General features: G+C 40.8%; 1 protein-coding gene across 5 annotated transcripts in view; it reads left to right on the top strand.

The window, feature by feature from the left end:
- The window catches only part of usp45 (ubiquitin specific peptidase 45), a 44,531-nt gene continuing 26,728 nt past the window's right edge, over positions 1-17,803 (top strand). For 2 of the 5 annotated variants that reach the window (XM_031322674.2, XM_036006237.1), the window contains exons 1-6: positions 2-323; positions 2,297-2,407; positions 2,965-3,134; positions 4,344-4,444; positions 4,843-4,943; positions 17,337-17,488. In XM_031322674.2, the coding sequence (XP_031178534.1) occupies positions 2,305-2,407; positions 2,965-3,134; positions 4,344-4,444; positions 4,843-4,943; positions 17,337-17,488 (627 nt within the window). In that variant the 5' untranslated portion in view covers positions 2-323; positions 2,297-2,304. Of the gene's footprint in view, positions 324-2,296; positions 2,408-2,964; positions 3,135-4,343; positions 4,445-4,842; positions 4,944-17,336; positions 17,489-17,803 lie in introns of all 5 variants that reach the window. The other 3 variants (XM_036006238.1, XM_036006240.1, XM_036006239.1) reach the window with 3 other exon arrangements.

Genomic DNA, 17,803 nt, shown 5'->3' with positions numbered 1-17,803 from the left:
ATTAGGCCAACTGAGCTGCCGTAGTGCGTCACATGTTGACTAGGTTTGCTAGTTGATGCTACCAAAAGCCTTAACACATTTAGAAAGTCAAAGTCAAAAACGAACAATTATTGAGAGAAGCGTGCTGTTGTTGTCGGTACTGTTTACTTTTCTTTGACATGCCTTAATATCTCAATGCATTGTTGGATAAAACACAACTGTTAATGTTTTATTTATTCTGACAAGCTAATGTAGCTAGCCTGTTTGCTAGCTTGGAAGAGTTGACAACTCACTGTTGGCTTCGGGTTAGCTAACACAGTCAACATAGGAGCAAAAATAAAGAGGTGAGTTCATACGGCTTTTCGCCAAATCTAACAAGAACATTTGTTTATTCATTCTTTTAAATGTCGTTGACACGATATTGCTATAACTGTTAACGTTAGGCCTCTTATGCTCACCTACATTGGACGGTTGGGGCTAATTGATGCTTCTTAACCGTGTTATTTTCACATTACTGGGTAGTTATCCTTAATATAGCTAGTATCAATTTTGTTCTTGGTGACATACCGTTACTATGCAATCTTGAACTATTTGGACAGTTACACATGTTCTGTTTTGGCTCAGTACTCCGATACAATGTTTTAAAAATAGTAATGTGACTGCGGATAAGTGACTTTAGCTAAGCTTTGAGAATGCATGAGGGTGCCCCCATGTATCAGAATCAACTTTATTGGCCAGGTGTGCTTATGTATACAAGGAATTTGACTCCGGGTTACAGTAGCTTATATAGGGTAAACGGTAGGAACGGTTTCAAACATGACATCTTAAACCTACGAGCTACCATGGAAATATAAGGTCCAAACAGTGGAATATTCTTGACCGGCGGAGTCATTCACCTGACCTCAATTCACCTGAGCAATTCACCTGCTAAAGACCAGGCTTAGGTTGTAAACCCCCCCAAAAGAGCAAGAAATGAACATGGCTGCAGTACAGACCAGGAAGATACCAAGTATTGGCAAATGTCTGTAGGTTGTAGACCAGGGGTATCAAAATCAACTCCCCTAAGGGCCACACTAGAAAATGAGAATCATATCAAGGGCCAGACATAGTTTATTGCTTTTATGTCATGGGAAAAGTCAAATCTCTTTGACTGTATTATTGCATGTCTCATATAGTCTTCTCACTTAGAGTTTGGTCGACAAAAATGTCGAAGAAAATGCCAAAAACGTTTGGAAAAAGCATAAAAAATGTCGAAAAAGACATTGTGAAAAGTGACAAAAATTAGGTCGGCCAAAATGTATATAGGGGCTGGATCAAAATTAGCAAGGGGCTGGATTTGGCCCGTGGGCCTTGAGTTTGACATGTGTGATGTAGACCTAAGATTGGTTGCATAGGATTTGCACCTAGATTTAAAAAATACACCTTTTAATTTTTTTTAATTTTTTACCTGTACTTGTTCGGGGAAGGTTCACTGAGAGGAAGCCTCTCTTTTGCAGGAACGCCCTGATCACATTCACACAGTTACACATTCATACCTGGAAGCTTATTTAAATGAATTTTTCCAGGTAATTTTGGTATGAGTTCATCTGTTGCAAATGTAAATACCCTCAGAATAGCGCTTTAGGATGGCTCACAGTCATTGATTAACTGTGCTAGAGTACAAAGTTAACAATAAACAAGTTACTGTACAGATACTTATGGCTGTATATACTACAGACTGAATGTAGCGTATAATGATGGCATGAGATTGCTTCTAAAACAACCAAGATGGTGTAGTGCTAGTCAAATGTTTGTTAGTGTTGGTGTGCCTACCTGTTCTGCCTCAGTAAGAAACCTTATTTATCGATACATGTGGAGAATGTCTGTCTCAGAAAACAGAATTCTACAAGCTTTAGCCCACATTGATTTTAGCTCTGTCAGGTAAGCATCTAGACTGTGGAGACATTGGCGCTCCTGTTTGTACATTACAGGTGAAGGTTGTTGACCTTTTATTCATTTATATGAATTGTACTGTATATTTATTGCTATATATTTGTAAATATTGTCATTTTTAATGTACTATGGACCTTCCATTTGTGTCCTGAATAAAGTTGTTATTATTATTATTATTATTATTATTATTATTATTATTATTATTATGGACTGCACTGTAGCTGGTTTTCAAAGTATTGTGTGCTCTTAATAAATAAAATAGTCATGGCAGTTATTGACTAGTGCAAGCTTTGATACATTCAAGTACCTTTGTTGAAACAGTTATGTTGAGGTGGTTTAATTCTGTATAGTAGCACCTATGTGTGTCCTCAATCTTTCCATCCAGAGCTCCAGATGCGGCTAAAGGACCCCTTCTCTTTAAAAGCCGCCGAAATGACTAAGCGGACTAATAAACCTAGGAAACCTCGAGATGAGGAGTCATCAGATGAAGTCGGTGGTAAGTCACTGAAGCAGTACAGGGCACCCCACTGTTTAAAGTTGGGGCTGTGAGTTTTGATTTGGCCAAATCTAACACGGTGGATAGTGAATGGGATTAACTCTTTAAGATATGCTCAAAAGGCAGGGTACGTATTTATGAAAAACCATAGTTCTTTCTGTAAAAATGTTCAAGTTCTTTAAGTACATTCATCCACTGCCCTTGACTGTTGACTCGATTGAAACACCACTTTGGTTTCAACTAAACAGTGATCTTTTTAAAATTGTCTATTTTGTTGATAATATTTTAAATTATAAATTTGTCCAACTAGACCAGGGCAACAAAGCTATATGTTAATGAAAACCTGTGAGTGTGACACAAGTGGAATATCTATAATGGGGAATTTATTTTACAGTGGATAGTTATTTTTATGTGGGGTTGTCCCACGTTATGTAATTAACATCAGGTGTGTGCACATTGTCTTCCTTTCGAAACATATTCACTCAGAGTCCTAAATTGGTCCCTAGTAGCGATTGGCAGGTCAATTTGTCATTACAGCATATTTTGTATTTAACCAGGGTTGACTTGCCAGCATGTGAGTAAGGCAGTGGACCTGAGCTTAGTGAAGAAATCAGTGCTCTCCAGCGTGTGGTTGGTGTGCTCTGAGTGCCTAAAGGAGAGGACCATGATTGATGGAGAGCCGGCAGCATCCCATGACATCCTGGTGTGCTTAAAGTGTGGCTTTCAGGTAAGAATTGTTTTAATTGTCTTTTAAATGTGCAGCACAATACATAGCACACATTGGGGCTCAGCTGTATACTGGATATTACCAATATACTGTACTTGTGATATTCTTTGTCAATGTCAATACAATGTCAGTACACAGAAGGACAATATCTTTATTAACCAAGAGTGCCAATATCATCATGGGCATTTTGATTCTTGTGTGTGTGTTTACTAGTACTGCTCTGTCAGCCACCAACATATTTAGTATGAATTAAAGTGGCTCTCACATGACAAGTGAATTACTGCACAACAGAAATTACTAAGAGGCGAGAACACATGTAGATTTAAATGCTGAATCCCAATTCTCTGTCTTACCCCTTCCCCTTAGTTTTGCACGTTCACATGAGAGTAAGGGCTATCCCAATTCTCGTTTTGATCGAGGGGTAGGGCTAAGGGGAAGGGGTAGATACCCCTTAAAATCAAGCATTTTCACAAGCTTACTTGAAATCAACGGGTACCCAGAGTCCCATAAATGTAAGTATTTTCGGCTTAAATAATTGATTTAAAAATTACGACAGTCTTGTTTTGTGCTCTACACAGTCCTGTACATATACATTTGCAACCATGTTCTTAATTGAAATTTTTTTTTAAATCGCTAGTTTGCTACGCTAACGTTACATTGCTGATTTGCACAACAGTCCCGCATTTCTCTGACTAGCATGGAATGGACTCCATGGCAGCCAGCTAGCGACGATGTATGATGGCGTAACCGTAACCAAGTGGTTTCTCGTTTCATAGGGGTATGTTTTCGCCCCTAGCCCTTAGCAGTCAGTTTCGAGGGACAAGGGCTAGGGGCAAGACGAAGGGGTAAGACAGAGAATGACAGATAAATCTTGATGTCCATTTTTTTGCCAACAGCACAAATACTGATAACTCTGAAATTTAAAACGATAATTGACACACAAAACTATTTTTCTAATTAGACAGATACCTTTTTAAAAATTCAAGAGATGCATGCATACATATGCACATATACAGTGCATTGTATATTGCCCAAAGGCTTACAAAATTATATTATTTTTTACCCTTATAGCTCTAGCTCTACCACATGGCTTTATTGAGGTGGAAAATTAGCCATGGTCTTTAAATATAGGCATGTGCACTGTGAATGTATGTTGTGCTTGTTAGCAAAGATTTCTAACTAAAACATTTTAAATTACCTATCTTACAGGGCTGTAACCAGTCAGGGATCCAGCATGCTGTCAAGCACCACCAAGCTTTCCATCCAGAGTCTCACTGCATCACCATCAGCTTGAGCACCTGGAAGGCCTGGTAGGAAACCTCAAACTGCAATCATTAAACTGTAATGAATAGCCACGATTGCACACATTGCCAATTTGTGTCAACTTGCGCTGACGCATGACAAGATCCCGTCAGTGTGTGAGCTTACATAGGAAACAGTAGCCGTGGATGTCTTGACGCACGTCATACAGATGATCTTGGCTACCACAATTTACAGTGCAGTTTCTGTTTTCAGACCTATATTTCATTTGACATAATTTCACTCCATTATCTTTGTTTTGATTGTGTGTATAAATTGTTTTCTACTTCAGCTAAGTAATTACGTTCTTAAATAATGGTTCATTTCAGCAAGCGTTTAAGGGTTTTTAAATTCCACAATAACGTAAAGCTTTTTTGTGTCTGTCTATGACCCTGTCTCATTATAACAGGTGTTTTGAATGTAATGAGGAGCTTTCCACTCACTGCAACAAGAAGGCTTTGGCTCAGACCTTGGACTTTTTACAAAAGCACGCTGTCAAGGCAACATCAGGTAAGGTGTTCATCCTGGAGGCCTGGCACCGTACTAAAGCTTTTATTAGACACATGCGTCCTAACTGCAATTTCAGCAAGGCTGAAGTCAATTCATTTGGAGTTTTGTACAGACATTTTTATAATTTAGCAACCTTTTCAGTTGAAGTAGGAAATGATTGTCCTTGAACACAGACAATCTATAGTGGTTCTCAGCAAAAAGAGTTAAACAAAAAAATCATATATTAATGGTTTATTAATTATTAATGGCTTATGTGTAAAAATCTGCACTGGTGAAATAAGGTTTCACATGCTTAACGTCTTAGTGTCCGCAGTACACCAATGCACCAGAAGCTAACAGCACAATAACACTATGACTGTATACCAGACGATGAATTGGCTTACCAGAGGCCTGTACCACGAAGCAAGATTTGGCGTTAACGAGCTAACTTCAGGTTCAACCCAGGGTTTTCTGTATCACGACGGTGGATCACTTGTTACTGGGTTAAATTGCCGTGGTAACTCATGCTCTCATGAACACCTAACCTGCTTGGGAGCAGGTTATGTTGGAGATTAGAGATCAGCCGGGGTTAAAGCACCGCCTACTGACCAATCAATACTCGATTGATAACGGCGTCACCGTTCTTAGAAGATCCGGTAGAGCTCGGTGCGCGGAGAGGGAGAGAGAGGTGCGCTTATAAAAGTTAAAACATTTAGAGACCGACAACCCCGTTAACATTCCCCGATGGGTATTTTTTATGAAAGATATAGAATTTCAGCGGAGGGAATTACATGTAGGCTATTTGTCGACTTCTTGAGCCGTGTGTTGCCGATGCCACACATCGGTTTGAATTATGTTTTTATATTTTTTAACTGATAATATAATAGGCTAAAGCAACGACAGTTTATGGAAAGCATAAGTGTAATTATGGTCAGATCTTGTGCCTGACTGATGTAGAAGTGATATTGATAAGCGTTGTGATTTACGCATAACAGCGTCAGCTTTTTTTGCCAGCTTTCCTTCCTGCGTTTTGCCTGTTGAACCGTGTCTGTGTTCTTCATATTTATGTAGAATTATAGTGTGCTCTTCTTATATAAAATATGCGTCTCTGGTAGATGTTTGCGATTGGTCGTGCTGCGCAGACACCGCCTCTTTTATGTGAACGCGCCCGTCGCTGGATTGGAAAACCCTGGGTTGATTGAACTAGTTGTTAACTACCGTCGTGACACAGCTTATAATGCGGGACAGCGGTTGTTAGGTTAGGTGAAGCCCGGTAACTCAAATAAATCCAGGGCATGTTGATCTTGATTCGTAGTACAGGCCTCTGGTCACATACTGTAGGTTCAAATGTGTTATTGTCAGTGATACAACTACTTACCAGGAATTGACTGCAGTACACCTACTCCCCCTTGTGGCAGTGGTCACCTGAATCCCTGGCTTTAACCTGTCATCCTACATGTGCGTTATTAGGCAATACTGCAGTGTGACGGGTGAGACCACTCTGTGTTACAGGCATTATTTATTATGGGTGCTGCTTCTCTTTTGATTTACTAAGCCGCTTAGGGCTTGAAGAGCCATTTTTCATGCTTTATGATGTTTATCTGTGTTTTAAGCTCCCAAGTCTCCTTCCAGGCAGCGCTGCCTGGAAGGCACTAGGATTAGGTTATGGTTATGGTTAGGTGCCTTGAAGTCAACGGTCGCAGCGCTGCATGGAAGGAGACGTTGGGGGCTTAAAACACCATCGAGCCTTTATGGTCATCAAAAACTGTCACTAAAAAGTCAAAAGAAACACATTACATTTATATTGCATATTACTTGATTTTGACGATTTTCCAAGTAAAATCATGTGAAGAGTTTGAGTTTGATGAGAGTTGTGTCACAGCAGGTTGCTTTCACTCTGATATTTGACAGCCTGACTGCCTAATTTCAGTCTAATGTCCTCTCACCTCACTCAAGCCACCTGAGCCCTCCTTGCCCGGTCAGTCAACCACATAGATATTATCCCCCCACTCCCTTTCCTTACTTACACACTCATACACCTTCTGTTCCTGCCTCCCCCTACCTCTCCTACTTTGTGCTGGCATGCTGAGAGGCCTCTTAACAGGCTGTAGCTGATCAGGGTGGTGGGCATCACCACTCAGTCTCACTGACCGCCTCAGCTTAGCTCGGTGGCCAGAGGCCAGCCATCCAGACCCAGTCAGGCTGGTTCCCCATCAGTCTTTCAGCCACAGCTTCAGAGTTGCAGGATTGATGCTGGAGCAGTACCCCCCACCCTCACCCTTCACATCGCATGACTGCACACATTAGCGGAATTAGGCGCTTGAGCGATGCTTCCCGGCTGGGTTCCCTGAAGAACAAGAGCAGCTGCGTGGGGTTCAGCCACTGCTCTGTCGTTCTTTGTCTTTCCATCCCTATCTGTTTCTGTCCCTTGCTTCCTCTGTCGAGCCGCTGGATATCTCACCACCTCTGGGCCTGTGTGCTGCACTAGTGGGAGCCAGGGTCCTCAACAAGTCAGAGTGACTGGATCCTTACAGCTGGAGCACACTAACTCTCAGTGGACACACAGACACACACAGATACACATTTGCAGAATGTTGAAAATAATGTTTAACTCAAGCAAATACATTGTTTTCTTTTAATCTGTATTGTATATAGTATATGGTAGTTGGCCACAAAGGGTGTTATGTTTCAGTAAGAAGAAGAATTATTGGAATTCTCTTCTGTATTCTTTGCAACAGAGCACAAGCTCTCCCTGTAAAGGAATCTGAATAACTTTAATTTGCCGAGGACATTACAGACCTGAGGAATTTGCGGTTGCTGGTGATATTGAATTTTGGTATGAAGGCCATGTTTTCAGAAGAAGCTGCTGTTGTACTGTTTTTCCTATATAGTCCCCAAGCACAAAAGAGCCCCAGCAAGGGTTTTTTTTATTTTTTCAGACAGCAACTAAGGGTAGAAAGAAAGTTGATTAACTGTGCTCTCTCACCATCAAGGCTTTCAGCTCTAGTACCTGAGTCACAGTAAAAAGCTAATTGACCTCAGGGAGCTAGACTCCAGCTTGTCACACAGCTGGGGAGTCTTTGTGGAGCTAATTAAAATATTTAATCTGAAAAGGCATTAGAGGCTGCTTCTCATTGGAATCTGTACATTCTTCTGTACATGTCTTATTTTATGGTAGTGATTCAATTCACATCAATTGCTATATTACTACATCATTCATTATATTGCCATACTGTTTATTTTCATTTTTCAATTTTTTTTCACAACTTAAAGTATCTGTAAAAAAAAAAAAAAAAGTAGCTTAATGTATATTATATACTATACTGTAGCTCTATTTTAAAAGTTGATTATCTTTGTCGTCACTAGATTCAGAATTTATAGAAACACTATAATTGATTTCAAAGGGCCTGGTCCATCTTTCAATTACTCTACATTTGTGTGATATAGGTAATAAAGCAAAATGTGTGTGTGGTAGAGCTGGGCCCTTCTACAATATGTTCTTCTTCTTTAAATTCTTCAGATACATATTTATGCATTTTCCCCAAAATGGCTTTGCAAAAGGATTTGCTTTTTTCAAATCATCAAATTTAAAATTTAAAAATTACGTCAAAACCTAGTATATGGCTGGACCGTGTCTAGTCAAAATGCTTAATTGTGTCCAAATTGTTACAGGGATAGTCAGCGGTGGTGTCTGTAATGTAAATATAGATTTTTTTTTTTTTTTTGTGTATTTATTTTTATTGTTTTTGTAACAAAGAAGTAGAAACATTGTAACAATAGATGGTGGTGTTACACAAAACAGAACAGGTTACTTGACAGGGGCTGTCGACATGCGACAAGCAGAACAAAAACAAAGAAAATGGCACAGCGACAGGGTAGCACAAGTTTAGATTTTTGACATTAAATCGAGGAAAGGTTGCCAGATTTCAAAAAATAATTCCACTTTAGCAGACATGATGTACCTGATTTTCTCCAAATGTAAGACATTACCCAGCTCCCTCAACCACATTTCAAGTGTAGGAGACCTTTCAGATTTCCAGGATTGTAAAATCAGCTTTCTGGCTAACAATGTTGAGAGCGAAATAGCCTTAGCTTCACAACTACTCCTTACACTATCTGGATTGGCCGCACCGAACAATACGGTGAGTGGGTCTGGGTTACATGGATTATTAAAGGCCTTAGAGAAGAACTCAAACAAGGAGCCCCAGAATGATTGTAACTTATGACATGACCAGAATAAGTGGGTTAGTGTTCCTTCTTCACTCCGACACTTAATACATTGGGATGACACCTCCAGAAATATTTTCTGCAATCTGGAGGGAGAGTAATGTAGTCTATGTACTACTTTGAATTGTATCAAGCTATGTCTTGCATTGATTGAGCTATTATGGATGTTCTTAATACAATTCTCCCACATCTCATCTGGGATTTCACTATCCAATTCTCTCCCCCAAGCCTCCTTAAATGGGTCTGACAATGTGTTATTCACATTCTGTATGATTCCATAGAATTTAGATATAGCACCCCTCGTATATGGTTTGATTTGAGAAAAACTATCTAATACTACATGCTGAGGTTTACGTTCATATTGTGGAACATGAGTCCTCACAAAGTGTCTCAACTGTAGGAAACGAAAAAAATGGGAAGCCGGGAGCTGGAATGCCCGCTGTAACTGCTGAAAGGAGGCCAAGTGACCCTCAATATAAACGTTCCTCAAAGTGATAATGCCTTTCTCCCTCCAGTTCGAGAAAACTACATCATCCAGAGCAGGTTTAAATGCATGGTTACGGCAAATAGGAGAATCCAAGTAAACTTTGGGTGTTTTCAGAGTTGTTGTTACCTGCTTCCATATCTTTAAAGAATTATAAATTATCGGGTTATCATTATACAAGTGCTTCTTAATCTTTACTGGACTATTAATGAGAGCAGGTAGAGAGGTGCGTTGACAGGAGAGGTGTTCAATTTGCAGCCACGCAGGCATCTCCTCCGAGTTGTTGCCTGGTAAACACCCCAACCAAAATGAAAAAATATTTAAATTTGCGGCCAGGTAATATGATTTAAATTGAGGCAGGCCGAGACCTCCCTCGGACCGGCTTTTAATAAGATGTTTCTTTGAGATCCTAGGTATTTTGCCAGACCAAATAAAGGATGATATAATTGAGTCCAGCTGTCTGAAGTGATTTAGAGGGATGCATACTGGGATTGATTGAAATATATAAAGGAACCTAGGCAAGACCACCATTTTAATGGCGTTGATACGTCCTACCATTGATATAGGTAAGGTTCCAGAACTGTATATTCCTCTCCAACTGCTTAATTTTCACATCCCAGTTATGACGTAGTAGCTGACTCAACTTCCTTGTGACTATAATACCCAGACTTGTGAACTTATCTGATACAATTCTTAATGGAGTTGTCTTGAGGAATGTTATATCTACTAGGTTTGACAATGGCATTAGTTCACTTTTCCCCCAATTTATCTTTTATCCTGAAAATTTATTTTTTAGCTGCAGCAGTGGAGATATAGAGGCTTTGGGGTTTGAAATAAATAATATAACGTCGTCTGCGTAGGCCGAGATCTTGTGATGAATTCCTAAATGGTAAATATAGATATTAAATGTAATCTGTTGTAATGCTGACCGATAAATCGTATTTTTTTAAATCTTTTTTAAAAGACTGAAATGCTTGAAACACGATGAATAAGGAAAACTAATTTATTAAGGGATGGGTATCAAAACCCAGTATTAAATGGGCCCCTGGGCTAAAAACTGTAGTATTTATCATCATGCTGCAGCCTCTCCCCTGCTCGGGGCTGAGCTCCTCCAAAAACACACACACATTCAAACATACACACACACGAAACGAAGTCAGCGGACAGCAGATCAGAAAGGCTGCGGTGGAGACAACTCCTCGTTACTTACCTTGGCTGAAGTAGATGATAGTGTATGTATGATTACCGCACCTTTATTCACCTGGCTTCCTGCCTCTGGTTGTTGTATTTTGAAAACCATAGTCCTCAGTTTTCTGTCAGTTTAGCTCAGCCGAGTCAGTAGCCAGGAAGATGCTTGTCCCCTGGTGGTGCTTTCATGGAGGTAATCAAGGGTGATCCTGTCTTTATTCCCACCACCGCACATGAAAGTAGGCCAGATAGTGAGTAGCAAAAGGTGTGTGTGTGTGTGTGTGTGTGTGTGTGAGTAACATGGCACTGGGTTCTCTTGGCCTCAGATGGCAAGGAAACAGGCTTTTTGTGCCCTGCAGTCACAACAAATTAGTGAATTAATAAGACATTTGGTGTTGCCTGGCCTTCCTCTTGACTGCCTGCTCTGCATGAGGGGAGCTGGCCTTGAGCCTCCACACTGCTGCACTGTGAGTGAACATGGAGTCATGAAGCCCACTGGCCATACAATTTGACGGCCTCTCAGCACAACTGTGGACCAGATTAGGAAGGCTATGAAAAAGCCACTCAAATAAGCCTTTTTGTGAAAAAAATATACTGTTACAGGTTCCTGTTTTTTTGTTTTATTATATGAACAAAGTGGCTGTGAGACAAAAAAACTGGCAGTGAGTTAGATCCTGTTCCCTTGTAAATTTAAGAAAGCAGCAAATTTTAGTGTAAAACAATTGAAAAGAATGCTTTTTGTTTATGGCATTGTTTCATGAGCTTGAGTTTTCTTCTTAGGCCTGGTGTTGGTCTTGCTTCAGCTCGACAAAATGTCAAAAAAATGCAGACACATGCATGACAGAACATAATGCTTTTTGAAAGATTTCACTTGAGCTTGTGTGTTTTTTTCTTCTTTTGCAAGTACCCTAGTACTGTTCTCTGTAAAAGTAAACAAGGCCCATGTTTCTTTGTGTATCTCTTGTGTGAAAAAGAGCAGGGAGTGCAGGAGGTGTTAGGGAATATGCGTGCATGTGGACAATCCTGAGCACCGTGATGCTTTCCTCCACCCTGGGGAAAGGCTCCACAGTGTCACTGCTGCCCATACTCGGTGGCTGAGCAAGGAGGGCCAGGTGGTGGTGCCGAGTGCAGCACAGTCAAGCGTGGGCACAGCGCATGCTGACATTTGCCTTCGCTGACTGCTGCAGGGAGAGGAAAAATCTGCTTTTCCATATGCTTGTGCTCGTTGCAACCCTTCCCTCCACCTACTGCCCCCCCATCCCACTCCCTCATTCTGCTCCCCTCTCCCCAGTCTCAACCAGATGGCTCCCTGAACATTGTTTACCTTGGGTGACGGTCCCAGATGCAGAGAGTGTCCATTGGCATCCCCATTCCGCCCAGTTAGTTTTCTCATTCCTCTGCTCCCTCTTAGCCAGAGTGCCAGTCGCAGCTCTTACACTCAAGTTGCATTCAGTCTGTTGATTTTGTGGATCCTCTTGCAAACACAACAAGTAGGCACATACATCTGCATACTCTTTCTCTCAATTACTTTTTCTTTTGCTCAGTTCACATTTTGTAAACACATCTCTTCACACCTTGTTTGTCTCACACCAAATCCAGAAATACACATTTGTTTTCCTGATCAGGTCTGCAGTCTTACCCCATCTCCACTTGTTTTCCATGCATTGTGTGTGTTGACATATGGGAGCTCCCTTATGGCTGCATATTGAAGTTGGAAATAGGCCTCCAGATGTTGCCAGCACGGAGAGCCAGATGCATTTCGCACCGCTGGGTGGAGCGCCACAGCTCCTGACAAGCTGAACCTTCTTAGTCCCCAAACTACAAGACAAGCCTAAAAATGCTCTCTTCACTTCTCTTCACTGTTGACCATTTTTCAGTTAGGCTTAAAGCACGGAAATGTAAAGCAACACAGTTGGTGCAGTCAAGAAAAATATATTAATGCAGCAGACCTGAAAGAGACTGTACTGTATAGTATGTGTGTGTATTCAAGTATCTGTTTTTTCCTTCTCAAATCTGTTTAACTTAAAAGTTGGCCTTTTGCCCACATTACTTTGAGTGGAATTTAATAAAGTCTAAAATGCAAGTTGCCAGGCCACGAGTGAAAAGCCTACGGTTCACATTCACGTTCACAGCGACTGTATCTAGGGCTCTGCCGCTTATGTCCTGGCCTTGAAGAGGAAAAGCTTGCGAGGTAGCAGCCAGCAGTGGACTTACCACCACTGTAGGATGAATGGCTTTTTCAATAAATGTGTTGTGCACAAGGAGTGGTTCTGTGAATTGAATGTTCAAGGGCAAGGCTGCTGTATGTTGATGAGAAGAGTGGTGAGAGTAAATGAGGGTTTAAGGTTCAATTGAATTTCCTTTGTTTGGACATAAACGGGTTCAGGCCACTGACCTCGCTGCTAGCCTGCTCTCTTGACTGGCTTATATGGGAGAAGTGCTCAATGTGCACATTATTATTAAAGGGGAAACTCACATATTTCCAACCTTATCTCTATCCGTCTGGGTTAGGAATATGGTGTAAAAAAGTATGCAGTTTTTTCCATTTTTTTCTGTGTATCTGGGGTTCATCCAGCTGCACCTGCAAAATCTACTGAACTACAGAGTGCTACTTCAGCTTTGGTACATGTAGCTGCGCAGTGCCGTTGACAAACTTCCTTGTTTTATTCTCTTGTATTGCAAACTAGCTACTTTTCCATTAGTGAAAATATGAGTGCAGAGAATGTTATGGACAAGGATTCTTACAGTGTACGTTCTTACAGTGTTTTAGCTGATTTAACCTTGAGTGAGAAGGGTACGTAGTTATTAGGGGTCCCCATTCAATACACTCATGGCTAGACCTGACCGTAGCGCTCTTTGGGGCTATGTACCGGTATGTGAAACATTCATACCGTATGGGAAATTATAACCGGTTTACCAGATCAACGGGTACACTGCCCAGCACTGCGTGTCAATACACTGTCTCTGATCATCATGCTATCCTCTTTACTATCCCCACCTCTCTCCCTGGTCAACTGTCTGCATGACATCAAAGCCTGGATGTCAACCAACCTACTCAAACTGAACAGCAATAAAACATAGATCTTGGTTGTGCCCCCAAGGCGCTGCCCCAGAAGGTTGGAGATCTCATCCTGGATGTTGATGGGTGCACCATCTGCCCATCCTCTGAGGTCTGCAACCTTGGTGTACAGTAATCCTGGACTCCACCCTCTCTTTCCATACGCACATCAAATCCATCACCAAATCAGCCTTTTTCATCTCAAAAACATCTCCAGACTCTGGCCATCACTCTCTGGCTCCGTGGCAGAAACCCTCATTCATGCTTTCATTACCTCCTGTTTGGACTACTGCAATGGAGTCCTGTCTGGGGTCCCCAGCAAAACCCTAGACAGGCTCCAGTATGTCCAAAACTCTGCTGCCAGGTCTTGGTGTGGGTGAGGACCCTGGCAGCACATCACCCCAACCCTCATCCACCTTCACTGGCTCCCAGTTAAGTCCCACATCAAATATAAAATCCTCATCTACAAATCCCTCCATGCCCTGGCCCCACAGTACCTCTTCGACCTCCTCCAATCATACACCCCACCCCGAAACCTGCGGTCCTCAGACGCTGGCCTGCTCTCCATTCCCCACACCAGACACTGTACCTTTTGGAGACCGAGGCTTTAGTGTTGCAGCCCCATCCCTCTGGAACACCCTCCATATCCGAAATGCTACATCCCTGGACATGTTAAAAAAAACTCCTGAAACACCACCTGTTCACCACAGCCTACAACCTCCTTTAGCTTAGCCACAGTCATTCTGTAAAGTGTCCTTGGGTTTCTTGAAAGGTGCTATATAAATGAAAGTTGTTGTTGTTGTTGTTATTATTAATAATACAGTGATAACTTTCATTTAGCAAAAAGAAAAACCCTTAATGTTTTTTTATCAATACATATGAGTCTGGACAGACATGAATGTAAACTGCAACTTGACTGGTTGGTTAGGCATACATCCACAAGGCAGTATTTCTAGTTTGTCATGTCATGTGGCCAGTAGACCAGCTACTGTTGTGCAAATCCGCTGGTTGGTGTATTCAAAGATGCTCCAACATCTGAGATTTTAGAGACCGTTCCTGAAAGAAATTTTATTTGCAATGTAAAGAATCTTTCGTGAAATGTCAAAAAAACTTAAAAGTTAATTTCCATCTTCTCTGGAAAGGTAGAGACTCAATCTAAAACTTTATGACACACATCTAAAAATGGTCAACAGTATTGGGAAATATACAAAATTTGTATTTAATGGGCTTAAACATGAGCATTTACCAGAACCATAAGATAAAAAAGAAAAATGGTACTGCTAACAATATTGCTTAAAATAATCATATGAATACTTATACAGTTTTGCATTCTTAATAAAAGCTAGTTAATTCTTACCAACTCCTACCAAGGTAATATCAATCAGCTATTAATTTGTTATATTTTTAAGCCATCAGTGTGTCTCTCATTCAGTATTCAGCAAGTGGTACAGCAATCATATGTATGTTAGAGGTGTATGTGAATGCATGTGCTTGTGTTCAGTAGCTTCAAACGTTTTGGAGCATGAAGGCAGCACAAATAATGTAAAATGTGTAATACATGCAAGAAGGGGAGAAAATCCTCTCCTGTCTACTCCTTTAAGGGTTCCAGACGTCACACTTGTTTTCTCATTAATGCCTGTATAGATGCATGATTATTTGACAGAAAAGTAAGCAAGTGAAATTGGCATTGATAACATTTGAGCATGTTTAAAAACACCACTGTTTTAATTGAAACTACATCCACCTTATGGACCTTTTTCTGTGTTTTTTCCTTTCTGATTACATCTCTCTTAATACCAGTAAGTTAATGTATATTGTGCCAAAGAGATCAGAGGCACCATGTATTACTATACCGAGCTTGCCATTCATCATAGAGCCCAAGATATCCTGCATAAAGCCAACTGCCTGGAATTTTCTGGATCTGTCAAACTTTTCTAATATCATATTGAGTGAACAGCTCTATGCCTCAATAAGCACCTTCTAACTTATCTTCTATTCATTGCCTAACTCATCTCCCTCCCTTAACTTCAAATCCATTAGCACCACCTCCGTTTCTTCATTCGCTCTGAATGTAGTGTTATAGTGTGTTCACACATAGCCATTCTTTCCCCAACTGCAACTACCAATTTGACATAGAAAGCAGTGAAAAGTCTAATTATCATTTATTGAAGACTATAATATTACAATAGTCTTTGAATGAATGTTACCTTTAAATGATCCATATTTTGTCCAGCTTGCGTGATAGACATGTTTCAACTCATGAAATTTGTAGTAGTGTTTTAGCAGATGCCGTTACACTGAATTGCATATTTTGTTCTACATTGTATATTATCTCTGGTTGTTTTTTCTGACTTAATTATACTTTAAGTGTTCTATGTGAATGTGTAAGTTGTTACAGGAGAACAGGAGTCTCTATCAACAGATCAGTGGCAAAAAACCTAATGCTGGCATCCATAACTTGTTGCACATGAACCGCTGCTTAGAACTAATGTAATTTTTTGTCTCTCCTGACCATTATGGCACCTGGGTAACAATGCAAAGTTTAGAAAAACGTAGAAATATCCATTATGTGGTCACTAGTTAGAAAGAATGTGGCAGCTAAGGGTTGTTTTGCTCCTTTGAAACTTGCTGACAGGTAATGCTTTTAACCGAATACACATCATCCCATTTAACTCAACACATTTTGTGCATGAGGGCTTGAACCCTCTTCTACTCTAATCTCCATTTTCAGGATTCCTTACTAGTAAGCGAATCAGTAACTACTAACGTGTCAGTAACACTGTTATTGGTATTGTGTCATCATGGTGTTGGCTTTTTTTGCTAGCTGCTGGCACACCATCAGCTCGCACAGCTACACTACCTACTCTAGTCTGTCCCCCAGCAGACTATCTGTATGTCACTGTTAGATTCTGACCATCTGTGTCTGATTTACTGTTAAATGTTAGTTTTCATTGGTGATCAGGAGTAACAGCTGGCTCTGGAGAGCCATCTCTCTAACCCCAGCCCCCACCCCTTCCTCACTAACCAGTGGAAACTTCTACAGCTGTCATCTGCTTTCCCAAATGACCCAGCTTTCCTTCCAGCTGCCATCCCAGCACCCTGCTCCCAGCCCTAGTCTGGCTTCAAGGCTAAGCCCAATTTTTTTCTGTATCCTGCCACAATCTCAATCTAAGGCAGGCTGACTTCTACCCTCAATTCCAACCAAATTACCAACTCAGCCACCATCTCGGCTCTATCTTGAAGCTTGGCTGCCAATTCTTAATACAAATAAAACAACAACCTTAAAGTAAAAGCCAAATCAGGGTTTAGAAACTGAATCTTTTGTCAATTTCAAAGACCACCCACACACCATATCCCCGTTACGTATCTGTAGTTTCCAGGCTTGTGTTTCTATTGAATAATTTTACAAATATACATTATTGCATCACTGACCTGTTTTGTTTTTTCTGTGTTCCAGGAGCATCACCCAAGATCATCAAGCTGCAAGAGGAACCATCAGATTACACTGACTCACCCAAGGGCAAGAGCCCAGCCATCAACAGCACCTTGGTCCCTGTCAAAGGCATAAATAACCTTGGTAACACCTGCTTCTTCAATGCTGTTATGCAGGTTGGTATAACTATGGGTCGGCTCAAACATGAACATTTTCTGTGCATGTGTGTCTATACTGTTAGGGCATTTTATCGTGCATTATGAAATATGGTGCAGTTATATTACAATATTTAGTCAAAATAAATACCATAGGAAATCCCAGAAGTAGGTGTGATGCATGCTATTATTATACATCTGAAGCATGAATACATTTCTTAAAGGTGGATTTCTCACTGCACATCACCTGAGGCCTGTACTACGAATCAAGATCAACATGTCCTGGATTTCTTTCAGTTACCCGGTTTCACTAAACCTAACAACCGCGGTCCCGCA

This window comes from Sander lucioperca, chromosome 10 (genome assembly GCF_008315115.2).
Source record: "Sander lucioperca isolate FBNREF2018 chromosome 10, SLUC_FBN_1.2, whole genome shotgun sequence".
Classification (NCBI taxonomy): Eukaryota; Metazoa; Chordata; class Actinopteri; order Perciformes; family Percidae; genus Sander; species Sander lucioperca.
This window is presented reverse-complemented; position numbering and strand designations above follow the sequence as displayed.